Raw genomic sequence first — 17,489 nt, 5'->3', positions numbered from 1 at the left:
AGCTCAGTTGGTAGAGTCTTGCCTTGCATGCACAAGGCCCTGGGTTCAATCCCCAGTACCACATACACACACATACAAAAAAAAATAATAATGTAGAAACTGAAAAGCATATTAGATACAGAAAAAAGGAAACTGATAAATTAGTTAGATCTGAGAAAATCACCCAAGTATAGTAGAGAGATTAAAATAGAGAAAATAATGAGAGAGGTTAAGAGACAGGGTGGATTGAAAAGGGACAGCATATTCAGGAAGCAAAGAAGAAAAAGAACAATGAAAAGGAGTCACTATTCAAATGACAATAGTCAAGACTTTTCAAAAATTGAAATGGGACATGAATCTTTTTGTTGCATCAGCCTCAATAATGAGAAATAACAGTAAATCCACACATGTGGTTTGTAATATGTAAGAACAAGTCAAATAAAAATGTAAAAGCTGCACGAGAAAAAGATAGTCAACTGAGGACAGAAACCAGACTGGGAATGTGTTTCTCATTAGTACAGTAGTTGGTGGAGAAGGTGGAGAGTACCTTGAAACACTGAGGAAAGAAAGCTGTCAATATGAAGATTCTAGTCCAGCTAAATTATCACTCGAGGGTGAGAGAGAAACCAAGATATTCTTAGAATGCAAGTCCATGCATTTAGTATTCACAGACCTTGCTGAAATATACCAAAATGATGCACTTTGGTAAAAAGAAATTGAACTAGTAATGAAGTGTGATATAAGGAACAAGGGTGAGCAAAGGAATTATTAAAGCAATCGGGAAATCTGAATAAATATTGACTGTGAGGATTACTAACTTGGAGAAGTTTAAGGGAATTACAATATTACCTAATAATATGGAAGATAGAGGGAGAGTGCTACTGGAAATTCTTTGCAGGTCTTTATATTATTGAGGAGCAAGCTAGAATTTTTGAATAACATTAGACTTAGTTAATTGTAGATATCAAAATTTGACCATATGCACTAAAAAGAAAAGAAATAAGGATATTTAACTTTTTGACTGATAGAAGGGAGACTTTTAATGGAAAAACATTTTTAAAAATGAGGAGGAGGAGAAAGAAGACAAAATACAAGTAGAGAAACTATATAAATTATAATGGCAAAAGTGCAAAATAGATCAAGAAATATAATTAATGCACTTAGATTAATCTACTCCAATTAAAAAGTGTATGTTTTAACTATCCAGCTAATGCTGCTAAAAAGTAGCCCAAACCCTGGAGATTCCAGAAAAAGGAATGAAGATCTTAACCACATACTACCAAAACCCTCCACTGAAGTAGGCTTATTAATATTAGATTATACTTTGACAGAACTTATCAAGAAAAAAGAAACCAGTAAAAATGAGTGCAAACATACACGGGGAGCATGTGCACACAAAGAAAAGAACAGAGACAAAATTAGAAATAGTTTCATGTTCTCAAAAATCTAGGAAAATGTTCTGATAAGTTTTTTGTGCCAATAAATTTGAAAATTTAGGGAAAACTGGCAAAATTGAATAGAAATGTAAAATTACCATGCTAATTGAGGAAGAAACAAGAAGCCAAATATGCCAACAGGTCATGAAAAGGCCTAAACCCACTCTAACCTCTCTCTACACTACCCTACTACCACCTTTCTTCTTGCTCTCTACCAAATAATCTTTTAGGCAAGTTTTAATGAACTTCAGAGAACAGAAAAAGATGGAAAAACTACTGATTTAAAGAGAATGGTATAATTTTGATATGGAAACCATAAAAGAATCATTCAATAAAAGAAAAATATAGCACCATTTCACTGAAGAGATTTTAGTCCAAACTCATTAAATAAAACCCTAGGAAAATGAATTAATCAGTGTTAAAAATAATTCAAGAACAAGTAAAAATTTCAGGGACGGCTCAACATCAGAAAATGTATCACTGTAATTACTTCATTTTAATGAGAGGGAAGAAAAACAGACCATTTTAATAGATGTGAAAAAAAGAGTTAAACTTTGTTAATTGGATTAACCTCCAAATGTCATACTTAACTGTAAATCGTAACAAAAGAACAGTTAATACCCATATAAACTCTGTCAGGAACTTCAGCAATAAGAAAAAGACAAATCCAGGGAAACTTGGGCAAAGGTTTATGATAGATATTATTACAGAACAGCAAAGTTGAAGAATCTCTAAAAGGAAATTTTTGATCTCACAGTAAACAGGGAAATGGAAATCAAGACAATGAGAATTCAGTTCATACTCCTCAGATTAGCAAGGATCCCAGTTAAAAAATAATACCTCTTTGGGCAAGAAAACAGAAAATCCTTTATTGTGCTCAATGGCACACCCATTTTAGAGGATGATTTTCAGTATCTAGTAACACCGGAGTTGTTTGTTAATTGGTTAGAAATTCTACTTCTAGGTAAGCAGCTTTGAGAAAGTTGCTTGTATTCATCTAGAAGCCTTGGGGGATGGTGACTGCACCATGGTTTAACATGGTGAAAATTTAATACAACCTCCTGTCCCTTACTAAAGGAATACATAGGAGATGGTCACATGTGCATTGGATGAAATACAACGTAGCAACTCTAATGAATAAACTAGACTTACTTATATCAACACAGAAGAGGAAATAGCTTTGTTAAAAAACAAGCGAGGAAGGATCAAGTCAGATGACATTTATATAAAAATTTAAAACATTTTATCTTTAACAGGTGTATGAGTTTGTAGTTCAACTATGAGAATATGCAAATTAGATACACTCACAAATTCATGATAGGAGTTGACTATGGGAAAGGAGGAAGAGAAATGGAACAGTGAAACCAAGGGACACCATCAGGGACACCGGCCACCAGTGGAGGTGGATATCCAGGTGGGGATAGCCAGGAGCAGAACAATTACCATCATCCTACCTCTTCCCTTCCCCTTCCCAGAATGAGGTCTTTGCATCTAGGTATCCTTCCTGATTTTTTCCCATTTATATTTATATTCATAACAGTTGCTATTACAGAAAAGGTCGGGGTTCTCTTTTTTTCTCGTTTCCTGCATTTAGTATTACATCATAAGCACATTCTACCCAATTATTTTACCTCCTTTTTTTTTGACCATTTGGATATTTTAAAGCTTTCTGTTCTTTTTTTTTACATATTCTATGTAATACTTTTAAAGATATAGGGATAGTTCACTTTGTTGAAAAAGAAACACTATGAACTTAACGCTCCAGTGCCTTCTCCCTTCATATTTCTCTCCCTTTCCCTCCACATGAAGTAATTGAGAGAAACTTCCTTAAATTATAGCCTATGCCATATATCTCATGCTCTAGTGCCCTAACAACCTCATTGGATCTATGGTAAATTAACTTTATTAATAAGAAACAATTTGTGGAAAAAATTGAAAGAAGACGTCTAATCAATTACTTGTACTTTTGTCAGAAATGAATAAATATCTGACTCCCCATGATGATAAAGAATTTCAACCAAGTGTTTTTCTTTAAAAAAAAATCCTTGAGATCAATTATCTTTGGAGAGAGGCAGTCCAGGATTAACACTAGAAGGGAAAGAGGATATTGTGCCTTTTGCTGCATGAGAATGTCTTTTAATCTTTTTTCCAGTGCATTAAAGCTAGACCTGAGATCCACCTTGAATTTATACAGTGTGGATCAATATAAAGAACTTGAATTGCAAGGAAGAAATAACTCTATGATTTAAATTTATCTACGTTTCAATTTCTTTATTTCCACATTTATGACAAATGTCTGTCTCCAGAAACATAGGCCTGATTGGGAGGCAGCACAGGAGGGTAGCCAGACCTGGAGTGTGGATTCATCAGAGAAGAACTGGAATCCTAACTCACTTCCACCTCCTTGTCATGGAGTACTGAATAAATACCTTAATCTTCCATCTCCTATCTACAAATAGTAATAATAAAATTTGCTTTGAAGGTCTATTGTGCATATTGAATGAAATACTTGCCCTCTGCACTTAGACATTCCCCAAGGGTGCTAGTAATATGATATTGGGGAAATTATTGTGTTTTTAAAAGATAAGCTTTGAGATTTGCATTTTATAAAATGCCTTTATTACTGATATAACATTAAGTTTCTACCTTTTAATACTTCCAATCCATATCATATGGAACTGCAGTGTTTCTTAATATGTCAAAATTCTCTTTGTCAAGAAACTTCAACAGAAATAACCCAATCCCAAAAGTCAAAGGTCAAATGTTCTCTCTGATATGCAGATACTATCCTACAACAAGTGGGGGTGGGAGAGAACAGAAGTTCGCTGGATTAGACAAAGGGGAGTGAAGGGAGGTGAGGGAGATGGGAATAGGAAAGATAGTGGAATGAATCTGACATAACTTTCTTATGTACATATATGAATAAATCGCAGTGAACCTCAACATCATGTACATCCACAAGACTTGGATCCTAATTAGCATAAGATATATTCCATGCTTGTATAAATATATCAAAACAAATCCTACTGCTCACCAATAAAAAAAAGTGGCATCAGCTTGACTGTTGTATTAAAGATAATTTATAAAATCAAAAATGTCCTAATTTTGACTGGATCCTTGAGATCCTATTTTCAAAATAAATGTTTCAACAACTGAGATCTCTCTGGCTAAAGTATGGACAAATGACCTCTTCTCCTGGTTGGTTCCACTTGCCATGTCTGCCTCTGGATCACAGCTCTGAGATGCCTCTGCTGAATCTCTATTGTCCTTTGGAGAATATTCTGTCAACTTCTGCATTAGGCTGTGCTCTCTGGAGAAATGGATCACACAGCTCATTTAAAGATATGTTCACTCTATCAGTAGGAATATTAATTTTTTTTAGTTTTAGATGGACACAACACCTTTATTTTATTTATTTATTTTTATATGGTGCTGAGGATTGAACCCAGTGCCTCACATGTGCTAGGCAAGTGCTCTACCACTGAGCTACAGCCCCAGCCCTCAGTAAAATTATTAATCCTAAGAATAGCTACTTTTTATTTCTCATATGTGAGATACTGTACCTAGATTCACTTACTATCTGTGTGGTCTTGAGTAGTCATTTAAATTCTTAGAACTTGGATTTCTTCATGGGGTCACTGTGAGGTTTTAGCGTGGGAATAGCTGGGTTACTATATGCAAAAAGCCTAACACATGAATTTTTTTTTTCTTGTTTTCTCCCGTGCCACAGTGCAAGATGGACAGTCAAAAATCTTACTGCAAGAAAGTTCTGGAAAACCTAAAGAAGAACTTGTGCTCAGTAGAAAGATTGAGACTTGAATAGCAAAACCTACTAGCATACTTTTATGTTTACTTTATGAGAAGGGCGAACTTAGGTTGAAAATTTAGTTTCTTCCACTTTTGATTTCAATGGGCCATGCATTTTGGAAACTGGAAGAATAAGGATATCTTGGCTAGCAGTTGTACTTGGGGACATTCTATAGATCCTGATGACAAAGAATATGAACCATTTGATGTCTTAATTACCCCANTGTATGATATATCAAAGTGCATAAATGCATTCTACTGTCATGTATAACTAATTAAAACAAATTAAAATAATAATAATAAAAAACCCTGAAAGTTAGGGTTTGATTTCACCATTCCCCATGTGAGGAATGTGCTACTAAATAATTTTCCCAACACCACACAATTAATATGTGGAGCTCAAAACATGAGTCCAAGGCTACCTGATCCCCAAATCTATGCTCTTATCCCTTTATCACTCTTACCCTGGATCTTGTAATTTTCAAGTGTAGCTGTCATTCAATTTAAACAAACTTCAATTATGCAGAGGATGAGAAATTAGACCCTCCTCCTGCTTACAAAGAATTTATAAACAGAGAGGTGAGATACACCCAGAAAAATGAAAAATAGCAAAACCAGACTGTACCATCTTGGGGGACTCTACTATTCAGCCAGCATCTGTTGACCAGCTAATATAAGTGGCATTGTCCTCCAAACACACCTACAAGTCCTAACCAGTCAGGTGACCTGTGGTTCCTGGACACCAGACTGTTTCCTGCTTCTAAGTTTTTGTACACGTGACTCTTCTGCTTGCAATATCCTTATCACCAGCATCCCCTTTACAAACTCCTATTTCTTTTTCTTTCAAACTTTTATTTTTTTAAAAAATACTGATTAAGTGCCCTTCTCTCTGGCCCTTCCATAATCTATTTTCTACATAGCACCTAGCATGATCTAAAAATGTAATTGAGACCTCTCACAATTCTGCCTAAGACTCTCCAGAGGCCTCCTGTGGTTTCCAATAATAATACAACAGCACTAAACTCCTCACCTTCCAGATCTCAGCCTTGTGCACCTCTCCAAGGTGCTGCTCTGCTGTTCTCCCTGTCACTGGTCACTCCAACCACACAGGTTTCTTTCTGCTTTGCAAGGATGCCGTGCTCTCTCCTCTCACAAGGGCTTGGCAAGCTCTGGTCCTGCTCTCCGAACTGCCAGCTCCTTCTCAGCCATCGGGTCTCCCCTTGGTCCCCTTTAGCAAGCCCCTCTGCAGCTACCTTTTCCAAACAGCCCTCCTCCCCAGCAATTTCTATATACCATAATAACCATAATACTCTGCCTTATGCTCCTTTTAGTCACTACTTTTAAAATTAGTTTATTTTATCTCTGTTGCTCTGAGATCTTATGATATTTTGTGAGCCTCACAGACTGCTGGGTCCCCAGTACCTAATACAGTACTTGGCATTCCGTACATCTCCGATTAATAACAGATTTTCTTATTTGAATCCTCTTCTGATGTGCATAAAAATATAGATTGAGCATCCCTTATCCAAAATGCTTGCTACCAGATGTGTTGCAGATTTCAACATTTTTTTCAGATTTTGTAATATCTGCATCGACTTTCCTGGTTAATCATCCTTAACTGATCATTCAAAATCAGAAGTGTTCCAAAATTAACAACTTTTTGTGCATCATGTCAATGTTCATTTTTTTGGATCATTTAGGATCAGGGATGCTCCACTGGAAACTCCTGGGTGAATAGGTATTCATTTTTTTTTTCATTGAGCTCCTTCTATTTGCCAGGCACCGTTCTAGCATATAAAAGTGAATAACAGACAAGATCCCTGAAGTCAGGACTTTCATGGTTTGGAATAACACAGAAAACATACAGGTTGAATAAATATTGTCATTTCAAGCCTTAATAAATAGTAGGAAAACAAGGTTGGGTTATATATGGAATTGGCAGAATCTTGGCTAAGGGGACATGAGCTGACATTTAAGCATGTAATGCTACCTTATATCATTATTTGCTTATTTGTTTTTCTTCTCAACTAAAATATATACTCCATGAAAGCAGATCTGTGCTTTATGTCTTGTTGCATTACCAGCATCTAGAACAGTGGCTGGCATGTGGTTGGGGCTTTATAATTATTAAATAAACAATTTAATAATTTAATAATTCTGCAGAATGAGAAGGAGCCACCAAATGATGATCTAGGAGAAAGCATTTCCTTTTTTTAAGAAGTATTTCTGCTTGGTCTGAACCAGCTCTTTTGTTTCAGAAGATAAAACGTTAGGCAGAGGGTTGACTACAGTGCACAAGGGAGAGGGGGTTAGGAGGAGCATTTGGAGAATAAATGGTGACCAGAATATGGACTTGCAAAATGGCCTTGGTAAAGAGTTTGGGATTTTCTGAATTTTCTTTCTAAATTTTCTTCAAAATGGACATTAAGTGTTTGATGCATCATTTACTTAAATACCTACTTAATCTGAGGAATAAGGAGTTCACAGAAAAGGAGAAAAGAGAAGAAAGTGCCTTCCATGAAAGCTAAAATAATGATAAGCTTCTTGGCAATGCCACTTGACCAGGGAAAGAGTTTCCTGAGTCCCTATCTTCACCTGGTAGTAGCACTTGCATGATATACAAGGGAAAATGAAGAGCTCAGATTGTCCCAATTATTGAGCTTTAATATTAGAAGGTCATGATACCAAATATAGAAATCAATGCAACATAAAGAGATAACAGAATCTGCATTGATATAAAAGTTATTGGAAGGTGATATCATCATCCATCCATCCTTCTCCCTGATTCTGTATACCCATTATCCCACTTACTTAATCGCTAAATAACTATTCTTTGTGCAGTTACTGTGTGCTAGGTCCTAGAGAAACAGATGAAGAACACAGATGATCCCTACTTTCATGGAGTTTGCTTTCTAACATGTCTTCGAAAACCCTGCCTGGTGGAAAATATTGACTGAGACAGGGAAGTGCTGCTGGAAATCTTTAATAAGGTCCCAATTTCACATCCTGAATAAGCTTTGTGGTATATTGCACTTTAGGGCAATTCAAGAACCTTGATTTGGTATACCTCACCTGTGAAATGGGTATATTGATATTGCCCTCTGGTGGTCATGGGAATAAAACCAGTCTAACAGACACAAAAGGAATGAGCAATGCCAGCAGGTGCCCATTCTTAAGTATTAGCTTAGCTTCCAGTCCACCTTACTGAATATACCTATGTACAAAAACAGCCTCCAAGTCTGCAACTTATAACTGTCATATTTTTTCCCTCACTTAGCACATTTTCCAATTTGTCATTTGAATGCCACTAAAGAGAAAAGGTAAAACTTGGCTCCAAATCCTTTCATATTTTCTCTCTACCCTGGCTAGTCTCGCTCACACAGATCTCTTTGCAGGCAGAAAACAAAATCCTAAGGCAGGCATTCAAGAACAATTGCTTGGAGAATATTCAGGCTCCATCTGTAGAGTGGGTCCCAAGTCTATTAAACTTGCCCTCTTTTTTCATGGGAGAAGAGCCCATGTGAATCCTCAGGCAAGTAGCCTGGGGTGGTTGAGAGGCTGTGTGTGGATCCAGGCCGGCCAGGTCAAGCCCTGGTAGATTGGGAGATCCAGTGGCACCATCCCAGATGACTCCACCTGATTCTCTGAGCTCAGAGGGCCCAGGAACTACTTCCTTTGTGGGGTGGCCATGGTTGGAAGTTTCAAAATGAGACTAGACATAAGTTAAAGACACAAGGCTCTGTCTATGACAAGTGCTCAATAAATAGGATCTACAGGTAAATTTTTTTAAAAGAAGAGTTTTGAAAACATAAAAGACTGTTAGTAAATCCACTCCTCTTGCTACTACTATCCTTGTGAAAGGCAAGCCAAATGGTGGCCATTTTGTGATGTTTGAAGTCCAATTAAAAGGGATAAAAAGATGGGCTAGGGTGAAGCTCAGTGGTAGAGCATTTTCCTAGTATGTGTAAGGCCCTGAATTTGATGCCCAGTCCTGTATAAAATACTACTACTACTACTACTACTAATAATAATAATAATAATGTTATTGAAGTGGCTTAAACTGAAGTTACCTGAATATTTTGTATCTCACATTCCATAGGATAGAAGCTTCAAAAAAAAAATTCTCTTCATTCTTCCCCTGTGCACAGAGCAATTGAGCAACTGGGATTTCCAGGTCACTTGTACCCCCCCCATATATCAGTACAAGGAGCCTCCTTTTTTGTTGGTCACTCAGATCAGGTCTGTGCCATCTTAATTACCTGCAGTGTGGCCATTCAGGAAAGAGCAGTATAAACAACTTAAAAACTGCCATCAGGCACTGGTCGACATGTATAAAGGCACATTAGTTTGCTTTGGGTGCTGTTATGAAGAAGAGAACAATCCAAAACAGCTCCGGGAAGAGTCACTCCTGTCCCAATTTCACATCTTGAATAAGGTTTGTGGTATATTGTACTTTAGGGCAAGTACATGGATTGTGGGCCAAGCACTTCACCCAGATTGCCACCAACAATGAGGGAAACAGCAAGTAGCCTAGAATTGGCCTAGATTCCTCGCTTTCCCTCACATCTCCCAACCCATAGCTGAACGAGCGGTTGCTGGTTTTTCTTCCAAAATACATCTTGAATCCATCAATTTCTTTTATCTCATGTCTGCCATCCCATATGTGTCAAGTTACTTAACCGCTCTCTGGTTCACTTTCCTCATCTGTGAAACATCCAATTCTTAGGATTGTTATTAATGGAATTCTAGATGTGAAACACAATAGAATGTTTTTGTTTCTATGATTGCAATGACTTCCTAGGCTGTCTTCCTGTTTCCACCTGTTTCCCTTCTAAATTTATTACTTATACAGTATCCAGAGTGATCTTTAAAAAATAAATGTCAGCTCACATCACTGTTTGGCTTACAACTACCCAATGGCTTCCCAATGCGTTTGGAGCAAACCCCAGTTTCACCCCATCACTCATAAGATTCTCCACCACCACCAACTACCTAGCTCACTGACTGTGATGCCATTCTTTACGGTTCTTTAAATATGTGGAGACATTGCACCAGCTATTCCCTCTCCAGGAATGTTCTAGATTTTCCTAAGACAGGACTGGGTTCCCATCATTCAGGTCTCAAGCCAAATGTCACCACCTCATAGAGGCCTTTATTGATCATTCTAAATGTCCTTTAGTTACTCCCAACCCAATACTCTAAAAAATTTTCTCTATAGCATTTACCCCAATTTAGAAAGCACTAAAAATGCATTTACCTGGTCACAGTGCTACTGTTACTGATGTTATCATTATTTTACTTGAATGCCTGAGATAAGGCACCAGAACCCCATTTCCAAAGCATCAGCAGCTTTCTTTGTGTCACGAAGTCCTAGATATAGTCACACAACCACCCAGCCCTCGCAGGCTTTTATGTTTTCACTCTGTGTGGGTAGACTTGCCAAAAACACAGATACAAAAGTACACTCCAAAAGAAGGAGCCATCCACACAACTCAAAATGGGCTGATACTAGTTTTATAACACATTCCTCAAAAGTAAGACACAAGATTAAAAAGCTCAAGTGAGAAAATGATAGACTTTCTAGAATGTACTTGCAGACCCTGACTGAGATACTGCGCATTTGCGTCTTCCCTACTCCCGAAATCAACAGCCTTTCCTTTCTTGAGTCAGATTTCCTGAGTCAGGACTACCATCTGCCACTTAATGGGAGAGAAGTCAATTTATAGCTAATGAATAAAATATTAGCCAACTCTGCTAAGTCCTGACAGAGGCCCAGCACTGACTGCTGCCCTGGGACCCACCTGCTTTGTTTACACAAACCGTGGCTGCTTATTCATAAGAGGGATGCCAGCCAGCTTGGTTTACAGGAGAGTGATGACAAAGAATAATTTCTTAACAGCCACTTCTGTTGGGAGCTAATGAGATATTAATATTTCACAGACAACAAGGAAAGGGGAAGCTAAGGGTTGAAAAAATCCAGACTCATTGAGCATCTTCTGTACACTTCATGCTTTATACAATTTATCTTACTGATCTTCGTAACAGCGCTATGAAGGAAATACTATTACCAAGTGCCCATTTTACAGATGTGTCGATCAAAGCTCTGAACTGTTGCAGTGAGTCATCTACAGTGCGGATGATGGGTTTGAACTTCTGTTAATATCTGACTTCAGATCTGTACTTGTTCCATGATGCAATGCTGCTTCTCAGATTTAATACAAAAGGGGAGGAAGCCCAGAAAGGAAAGATGGTGCTTGTAGAGGCACTGAGTTATTAACCAGATGGTTAAAAGGCGTCTCTGTAAAAATACAGCTAGAGTACAGAGACTCCTCTTTTATGAACAATGGTTGCAAACAATAGGAGTAAACTTGGAGAAGAGTACAGGACTTAAATGTTTTAAGGACTCTCATGGAAAGAAGAGGTAAGGCAATGTCTGCTGTGCCACAGATAGATCTTGGAGATGGTGGGGAGTTTGGGGTATGGAGGTCAATTTTTTTTTCTAGCTTACTTTGAAGTAAGTCAACCAACAAGCAAATAAACAAACAAAACAAATGTGCACAGATACATGTAAAATATTTTGTCTCCTTTGTCTACTGCTATATACAAAGGTACTTGGTATATAGGATATGTTCAGTAACTATGTGCTGAATGAATAAAATATTCCTCAAGAAAGAAAAAAATGCTGAACTTTCTAGGTACAATGTTCTCCATCAGTGGATGTTTGGAGACTAGGGTTCTAAGCCTGGATTGTTATCCTTGGTAGGAAGTTATATAATAGCCAAGCAAGACACTCTCCAGACGCCAGACACTGCAATAAATACTTTACAGTTATTATTTCATTTAACCCTCACCACAATGATGCAAATTAGGACCTATAAACATTGCTCTCTTATAGAAGTAGAAACTGAGGTCTGCAGAGGTTAGAGCATGCTCAAAGTTACAGGTATTAAATGTAGTACTTAGATGCCCAGGCTTTCATTAATTTTATACTATGTACCCTAGCTACATCAGATAATACCACATCCCTTTGCAGTAATGATATTATGCATTCTATTTTAAAATCTATTTTCTAAATTTAATATGGGCATCTCTTGAACATGGGAGATGATCTTCCCAAACAAGCACTAGTTTCCATGGAAATTGTATCTAAGGCTCTTGGGCACCATGGCACTTGTGTATTCAAATTAACATCAACAAGACAAAGTCCAAACTCCTCAGCTTAGCGTTTAACATATAGTTGTTCCTCAGCATCTGGGGAATTGCTTCCAGGACCTCTCATGGATACGAAAATCTGCAGATGCCTGAGTTTCTCATATAAAATGGTTTAGAATTTGCATATAACGTATACAGATCTCCAGGGTTTTTTTTGTTTTTTGTTTTTTTTTTTTGGTACTGAGGATTGAACCCCCAGGGGCTCTCAACTACTGAGGCACATTCCTAGCCCTTTTTAAAATATTTTATTTAGAGACAGGGTCTTGCTGAGTTGCTTAGGGCTTTGCTAAGTTGCTGAGGCCGGTTTGAACTCTCTATCCTCCTGCCTCAGCCTCCTGAGCTACTGGGATTATGATTCCTGGCCAGATCTTTTAAATCATCTGTAGATTTCTTATAATATCTAATATAATATAAATGTTATATGAAGAGTTGGTATACTATATTGTTTTATAGAAAAATGACAAGAAAAAAGTCTGTATGTTTAGTACAGACACAACTTTTTTCACACATTTTCTGTCTGAGGTTGGTTGAATCCATGGACTCAGAATCCACAGATAGGGAGGGCCAACTACAGGATTCAACATTATCTCTTGCTCTCTCTTTTTTTTATGTTTCTAAAAGTAGTGAGTTTATTTCAAAGCATCACATTAAATTTGAATCCAGTCAACAAAACCATGTCTTCTTATGTGTTGATTTTACAAAGAATACAGACTTGCAAACAACAGATATGATAAAGGAATTCAAAGTAAAAGGTATCTTTTAGAGCTGGAGATATAGCTCAGTTGGTAGGGTCTCTGCCTTCCATGAACAAGGTCCTGGGTTCAATCCCTAGCACCACATACACATAAAAAAGTTCTCTCTCATTTTTTCATATTAGAATGCTTTCTATTTATTTTCTCTTATTTATTACTATACCCCTACTTTCAATCATGTTCTAACTCCATCCTGACTGTCCATTGGTCAATCTGTCCATCCCTCAATCCATCCATCCATCCACTCACCCATGAATCAAGAATGTGGTTATTTTCAGGAACAATAGCCTGCCTGGATTTCACTTGCAGTATATTGAAAAGGAACAAATAAGTAAACCTACCTAATTCCTACTCATCATACAGGATAACAGCTTGAATTACTTCCTCTTCCATGAAGCCACCCCTAAGAACTCTGTTCCCTCTTTATCTTGTTTCTAGTTATTACTATGGCCCATATCATAATTAATATATGATGAAACCTCATTTCAGATGTGAGTTGTATTATAAAGTCAACATAAAAGGACAGAATGGTCAAAACTACCCTTATAAATCCTTAGGAAAGGTAGCACCATGTTGGAGACTGAGTTTTCTCTCCCAACAGGCATGTTACAGCAAGTTTGTCACTCATGTTGGTGTGGTTTGCTGTTTCTGAGGTTACAGTGCCATTGTCACCATACCTCAGTGCCAAAATGTGGGGAAAATGCATAAACAACACAGTCACGGCACACACATGCTCATACCGAGATGGTCACAGCATCACAGCCAAGAGACAACCAAGGCCCACCCAGCCTAGCAGAGGTACACTGTCTCTTTAGCGGTCACAGCAGGGTTTGTGCTGAGTGAAGGGTGCACTCCACTGCCTGAGCCATCAGCACCATTTTCTCCCTTTCACATACATGCAGCTCTATGGTTTGCCTTGTGCTTAGGACACTTAACTCTTTCAAATGGGCAACTCCATTAAGAGCACAAGAACTGAGTCTAGCACTACACAGATGGATCCTTGTTGAATAAGAGGATCTTATCAATCGCTTGGTGTACAGGATTCTCCACAACGTGATTCCTGACACCTCAATTCCCTTTCTATGCTTTTTATGCTCTAACTCTACTTAACTCTTTCTAGAATTAAGTAGACATAAGACAGGTGACTTCATACCGCCTGCCTCTGCCTATGGAGCACCCGTTCCCAAGTCATCATTCACCCTCAATACTCATGTCAGGTGTTTCCTCTTTATTGATGGCTTGACTGGATTCATGCCCCTATTCTTCATGCTATCTAGATACCTGTCATTTGCCATGTAAGCCTTTAGTGCCTTTCCACTCTGACCTTGGACTTGGCCATTTGAGTTGCTTTGAGCAATAGAATGTTAACAAAGGTGACACAGCAAAGGATTTAAAATAGAACATAGTAGAACATGGTCTATTGGGATTGTCTTGATTGACTGTTGCCACTCCCAGGAGTGCATTCCTGGGGCTGATTTGCTGGAGAATAAGAGACAGGTGGTGCCAAGTCAAGGTGCCCAGTCATCCCTGCCCCAATGCACTCCTAGATTAGCCAGCTTCATGCTGATCCCCAGACATGTGAGCATCCCTAGACAGAATCAGCAAAGCTGCCTATAGTCCACAGGTGACTGCAAACATACCAGCAAGTTCAGATCAAATGTATCCCACAGATTCACATTGCATGTTTATTAAACATTATTTATTAAACAGTATTAACGGAGCAGTAGATAGTTGATACATCTTTAGACTTCCCTGACCCTTCCTGACACTCCCAAGTAGTGACCATTCCCTTACTGGTACAAACTCTGAATCTTATAATCTACTCTATAACAAATGTAATACACTTTATTATAAACATTTGATGAATGAATCAGTAATATGATCATTTTTGAGCTGGTTTCTCCTTCTAAGACTAACCTTCACACAAGAACATCTTTGTGAGGGAGGCAAGGCTTATAGTTAAAATAATCTGGGCATATCTGGGCTGGAATCCTGCCTCAGCAAGTGGCAAACTTCCTGGACCCTCGTGTCTTGAGCTATAAAACCAGGACAGCAGCAGCAACTTTGCCAAGGCTCCGGAGACAACTAAATGACAAAGTCTGTAAAAAGTAGCCAGCTCAATGGGTGTCACTTCAAAGGGCTCATGATTTGGTTGGGTGAATTAATGAACTGACACTTCCACAGCAAAATTCTTCGAAGCAGCATACCAGAAATAGCACACCCTACACACCATTACCGATTCCTAACATCACAGCTGCCCAGAGCATTCTATAACCTCTAAATGAATTTATGACTATCAAAGCTCATGTTTCAATTTACTGAACCCATCTGTACAATAAAAAAAAGTACTTCAGAGGACCATCTCTGCAACTTAATGTCAGCATAGTAGTTAAATGCAGTTTATTTAATCTTTCTTTTAAAACAAAAGTTGCAGATTGTTGCTTATAAATCTGCTCTTCCTGCAACTCTTCTGAGGACAACAGACACTTGACTTGAGCTCCCTGCCTGCTGTTAGGCAAGCAAAGTAGCCAGGTTGATGGTCTGCACTCCTACACAATTAAGGAGCAGGTACTCACCTCTCCGGAGGTGGGCAGTCCTCTTTTACGGTCACTGCAAGAACAAGAGGCAAAATTTAAAAAAAAAAAAAAGGTGTTGGCAGCAGCCTGGTTAAAGTGAACGATACTCATGACATGGCTGGATCCCAGAGACCATGTATGGAGTGTTAATTCACCTGTGTTCCCAAACACCCCACTCCCACCATGGCATGGGGGCAGGGTGGGGGTTACTCATCCCTACTTATCACACTCACTCTTGCTTTATGGTGTTTATTTATGGCACAGCTTCTTGCATTAGACTTTGACCTATTTGAGGACTGGAAACTCTGTGGGATTTATCTCCATCTCTTGCTTCCATCATAGGGCCTGACACTATCTGCTCAATGAGTGGTTGAAATAACACAGAAGCTTTACTTACTGGGGTGCTGAGCATTATTTCAGTTCTTTCTAGGCATCACCTTATTGTTCTTGCAATAATTCTGAGATTGGAGTTGTAATTATTACCCATTTACCCCCCACCCCTGCAAAATGGGTTTTACAGATAAGTAAAAATGAGACTTGGTGAGTACTAGATGGTTAAGGAGATGGGATTTACAAGGCCCCTTTTTATTACAAAGGACTTAATGCTTTGTTCTGTGTTGACAACCATCTTCCCTTTCAGAGAGATGGTTTGAGACCTGAATCACACTTAGCCTTCCTTGATGTGGAAGTGGCCATATTACTAAAGGGTACTTATAAGACCTCTATCTTTCTATATAGTATTTTCTTGTAGGATAAGACTTAAGATGATTTAAGTGTGATCCCTAGGCCAGAAACATCAGCTTTCCTATTAATTGGTCAAAAGGCAAATTCTCAGGCTCCATCCCAGACCAACTGAATCAAACTCAGGGAATGGGGTCCTGCAACCTGAGTTTTATCAAGTCCTCTAGGTGATTCTGATGCATGCTTAAGTTTGAGAACCACCAAATTAAAGAAATTCAACCATGAGGCTGCCCAAAGCAGACAAATGAGCAATCAAAGACTGCATTAGCTCTCTCAAAGTACCATCTGTTGGTGCTGATGGCCACAGTAAAACAAATGTTAGCACAGCACTACATATTGCCCCAAAGTGTATGTTCCCCTTATGTTTCATTAGATGAATATAAGCAAAGGCATTTCGAATGTCTACACATCAGCCCGTGGTGAGGCATGAGAGACATTCCTTTAAGTAGCAGAGTAAGACACAAAATGGCACAGAAAAATGACTTCTAAGGATGGTTCACTTCCTGGATGGGGTGGGAGAGGCTTTAATTAATTAGTGCAGGCAGATCACAGGAGCCCAAGGGGGACCTCTTAAGAACCTCAGGTCAATGTACAAGAGTACCCTTTTCCCCACATCCTCTCTTGTACATTGCTGGTGGGACTGCAAATTGGTGCGGCCAATTTGGAAAGCAGTATGGAGAATCCTGGGAAAGCTGGGAATGGAACCACCATTTGACCCAGCTATTGCCCTTCTCGGACTATTCCCTGAAGACCTTAAAAGAGCGTACTACAGGGATACTGCCACATCGATGTTCATAGCAGCACAATTCACAGTAGCTAGACTGTGGAACCAACCCAGATGCCCTTCAATAGATGAACGGATAAAAAAAATGTGGCATTTATACACCATGGAGTATTACGCAGCACTAAAAAATGACAAACTCATGGAATTTGCAGGGAAATGGATGGCACTAGAGCAGATTATGCTAAGTGAAGCTAGCCAATCC

General features: G+C 38.5%; 1 protein-coding gene across 6 annotated transcripts in view; it reads right to left on the bottom strand.

Moving 5' to 3' along the window:
- Window positions 1-17,489, bottom strand: part of Fyb2 (FYN binding protein 2) — a 102,148-nt gene that overhangs the window by 50,689 nt on the left and 33,970 nt on the right. For all 6 annotated transcript variants that reach the window (XR_007351982.1, XM_048815313.1, XM_015484942.2 and 3 more), the window contains one exon: window positions 15,763-15,796. Coding sequence is in view for 5 of the 6 variants with exons in the window: in XM_048815313.1 (XP_048671270.1) it covers window positions 15,763-15,796 (34 nt within the window). In the remaining variant the exon portion in view is untranslated. The remainder of the gene's footprint in view (window positions 1-15,762; window positions 15,797-17,489) is intronic.

The sequence above is a fragment of the Marmota marmota genome, unplaced genomic scaffold, assembly GCF_001458135.2.
Source record: "Marmota marmota marmota unplaced genomic scaffold, marMar, whole genome shotgun sequence".
Classification (NCBI taxonomy): domain Eukaryota; kingdom Metazoa; phylum Chordata; class Mammalia; order Rodentia; family Sciuridae; genus Marmota; species Marmota marmota.
The sequence above is the reverse complement of the archived record's forward strand: the minus strand, read 5'-3'. Positions and strand labels throughout refer to the sequence as shown.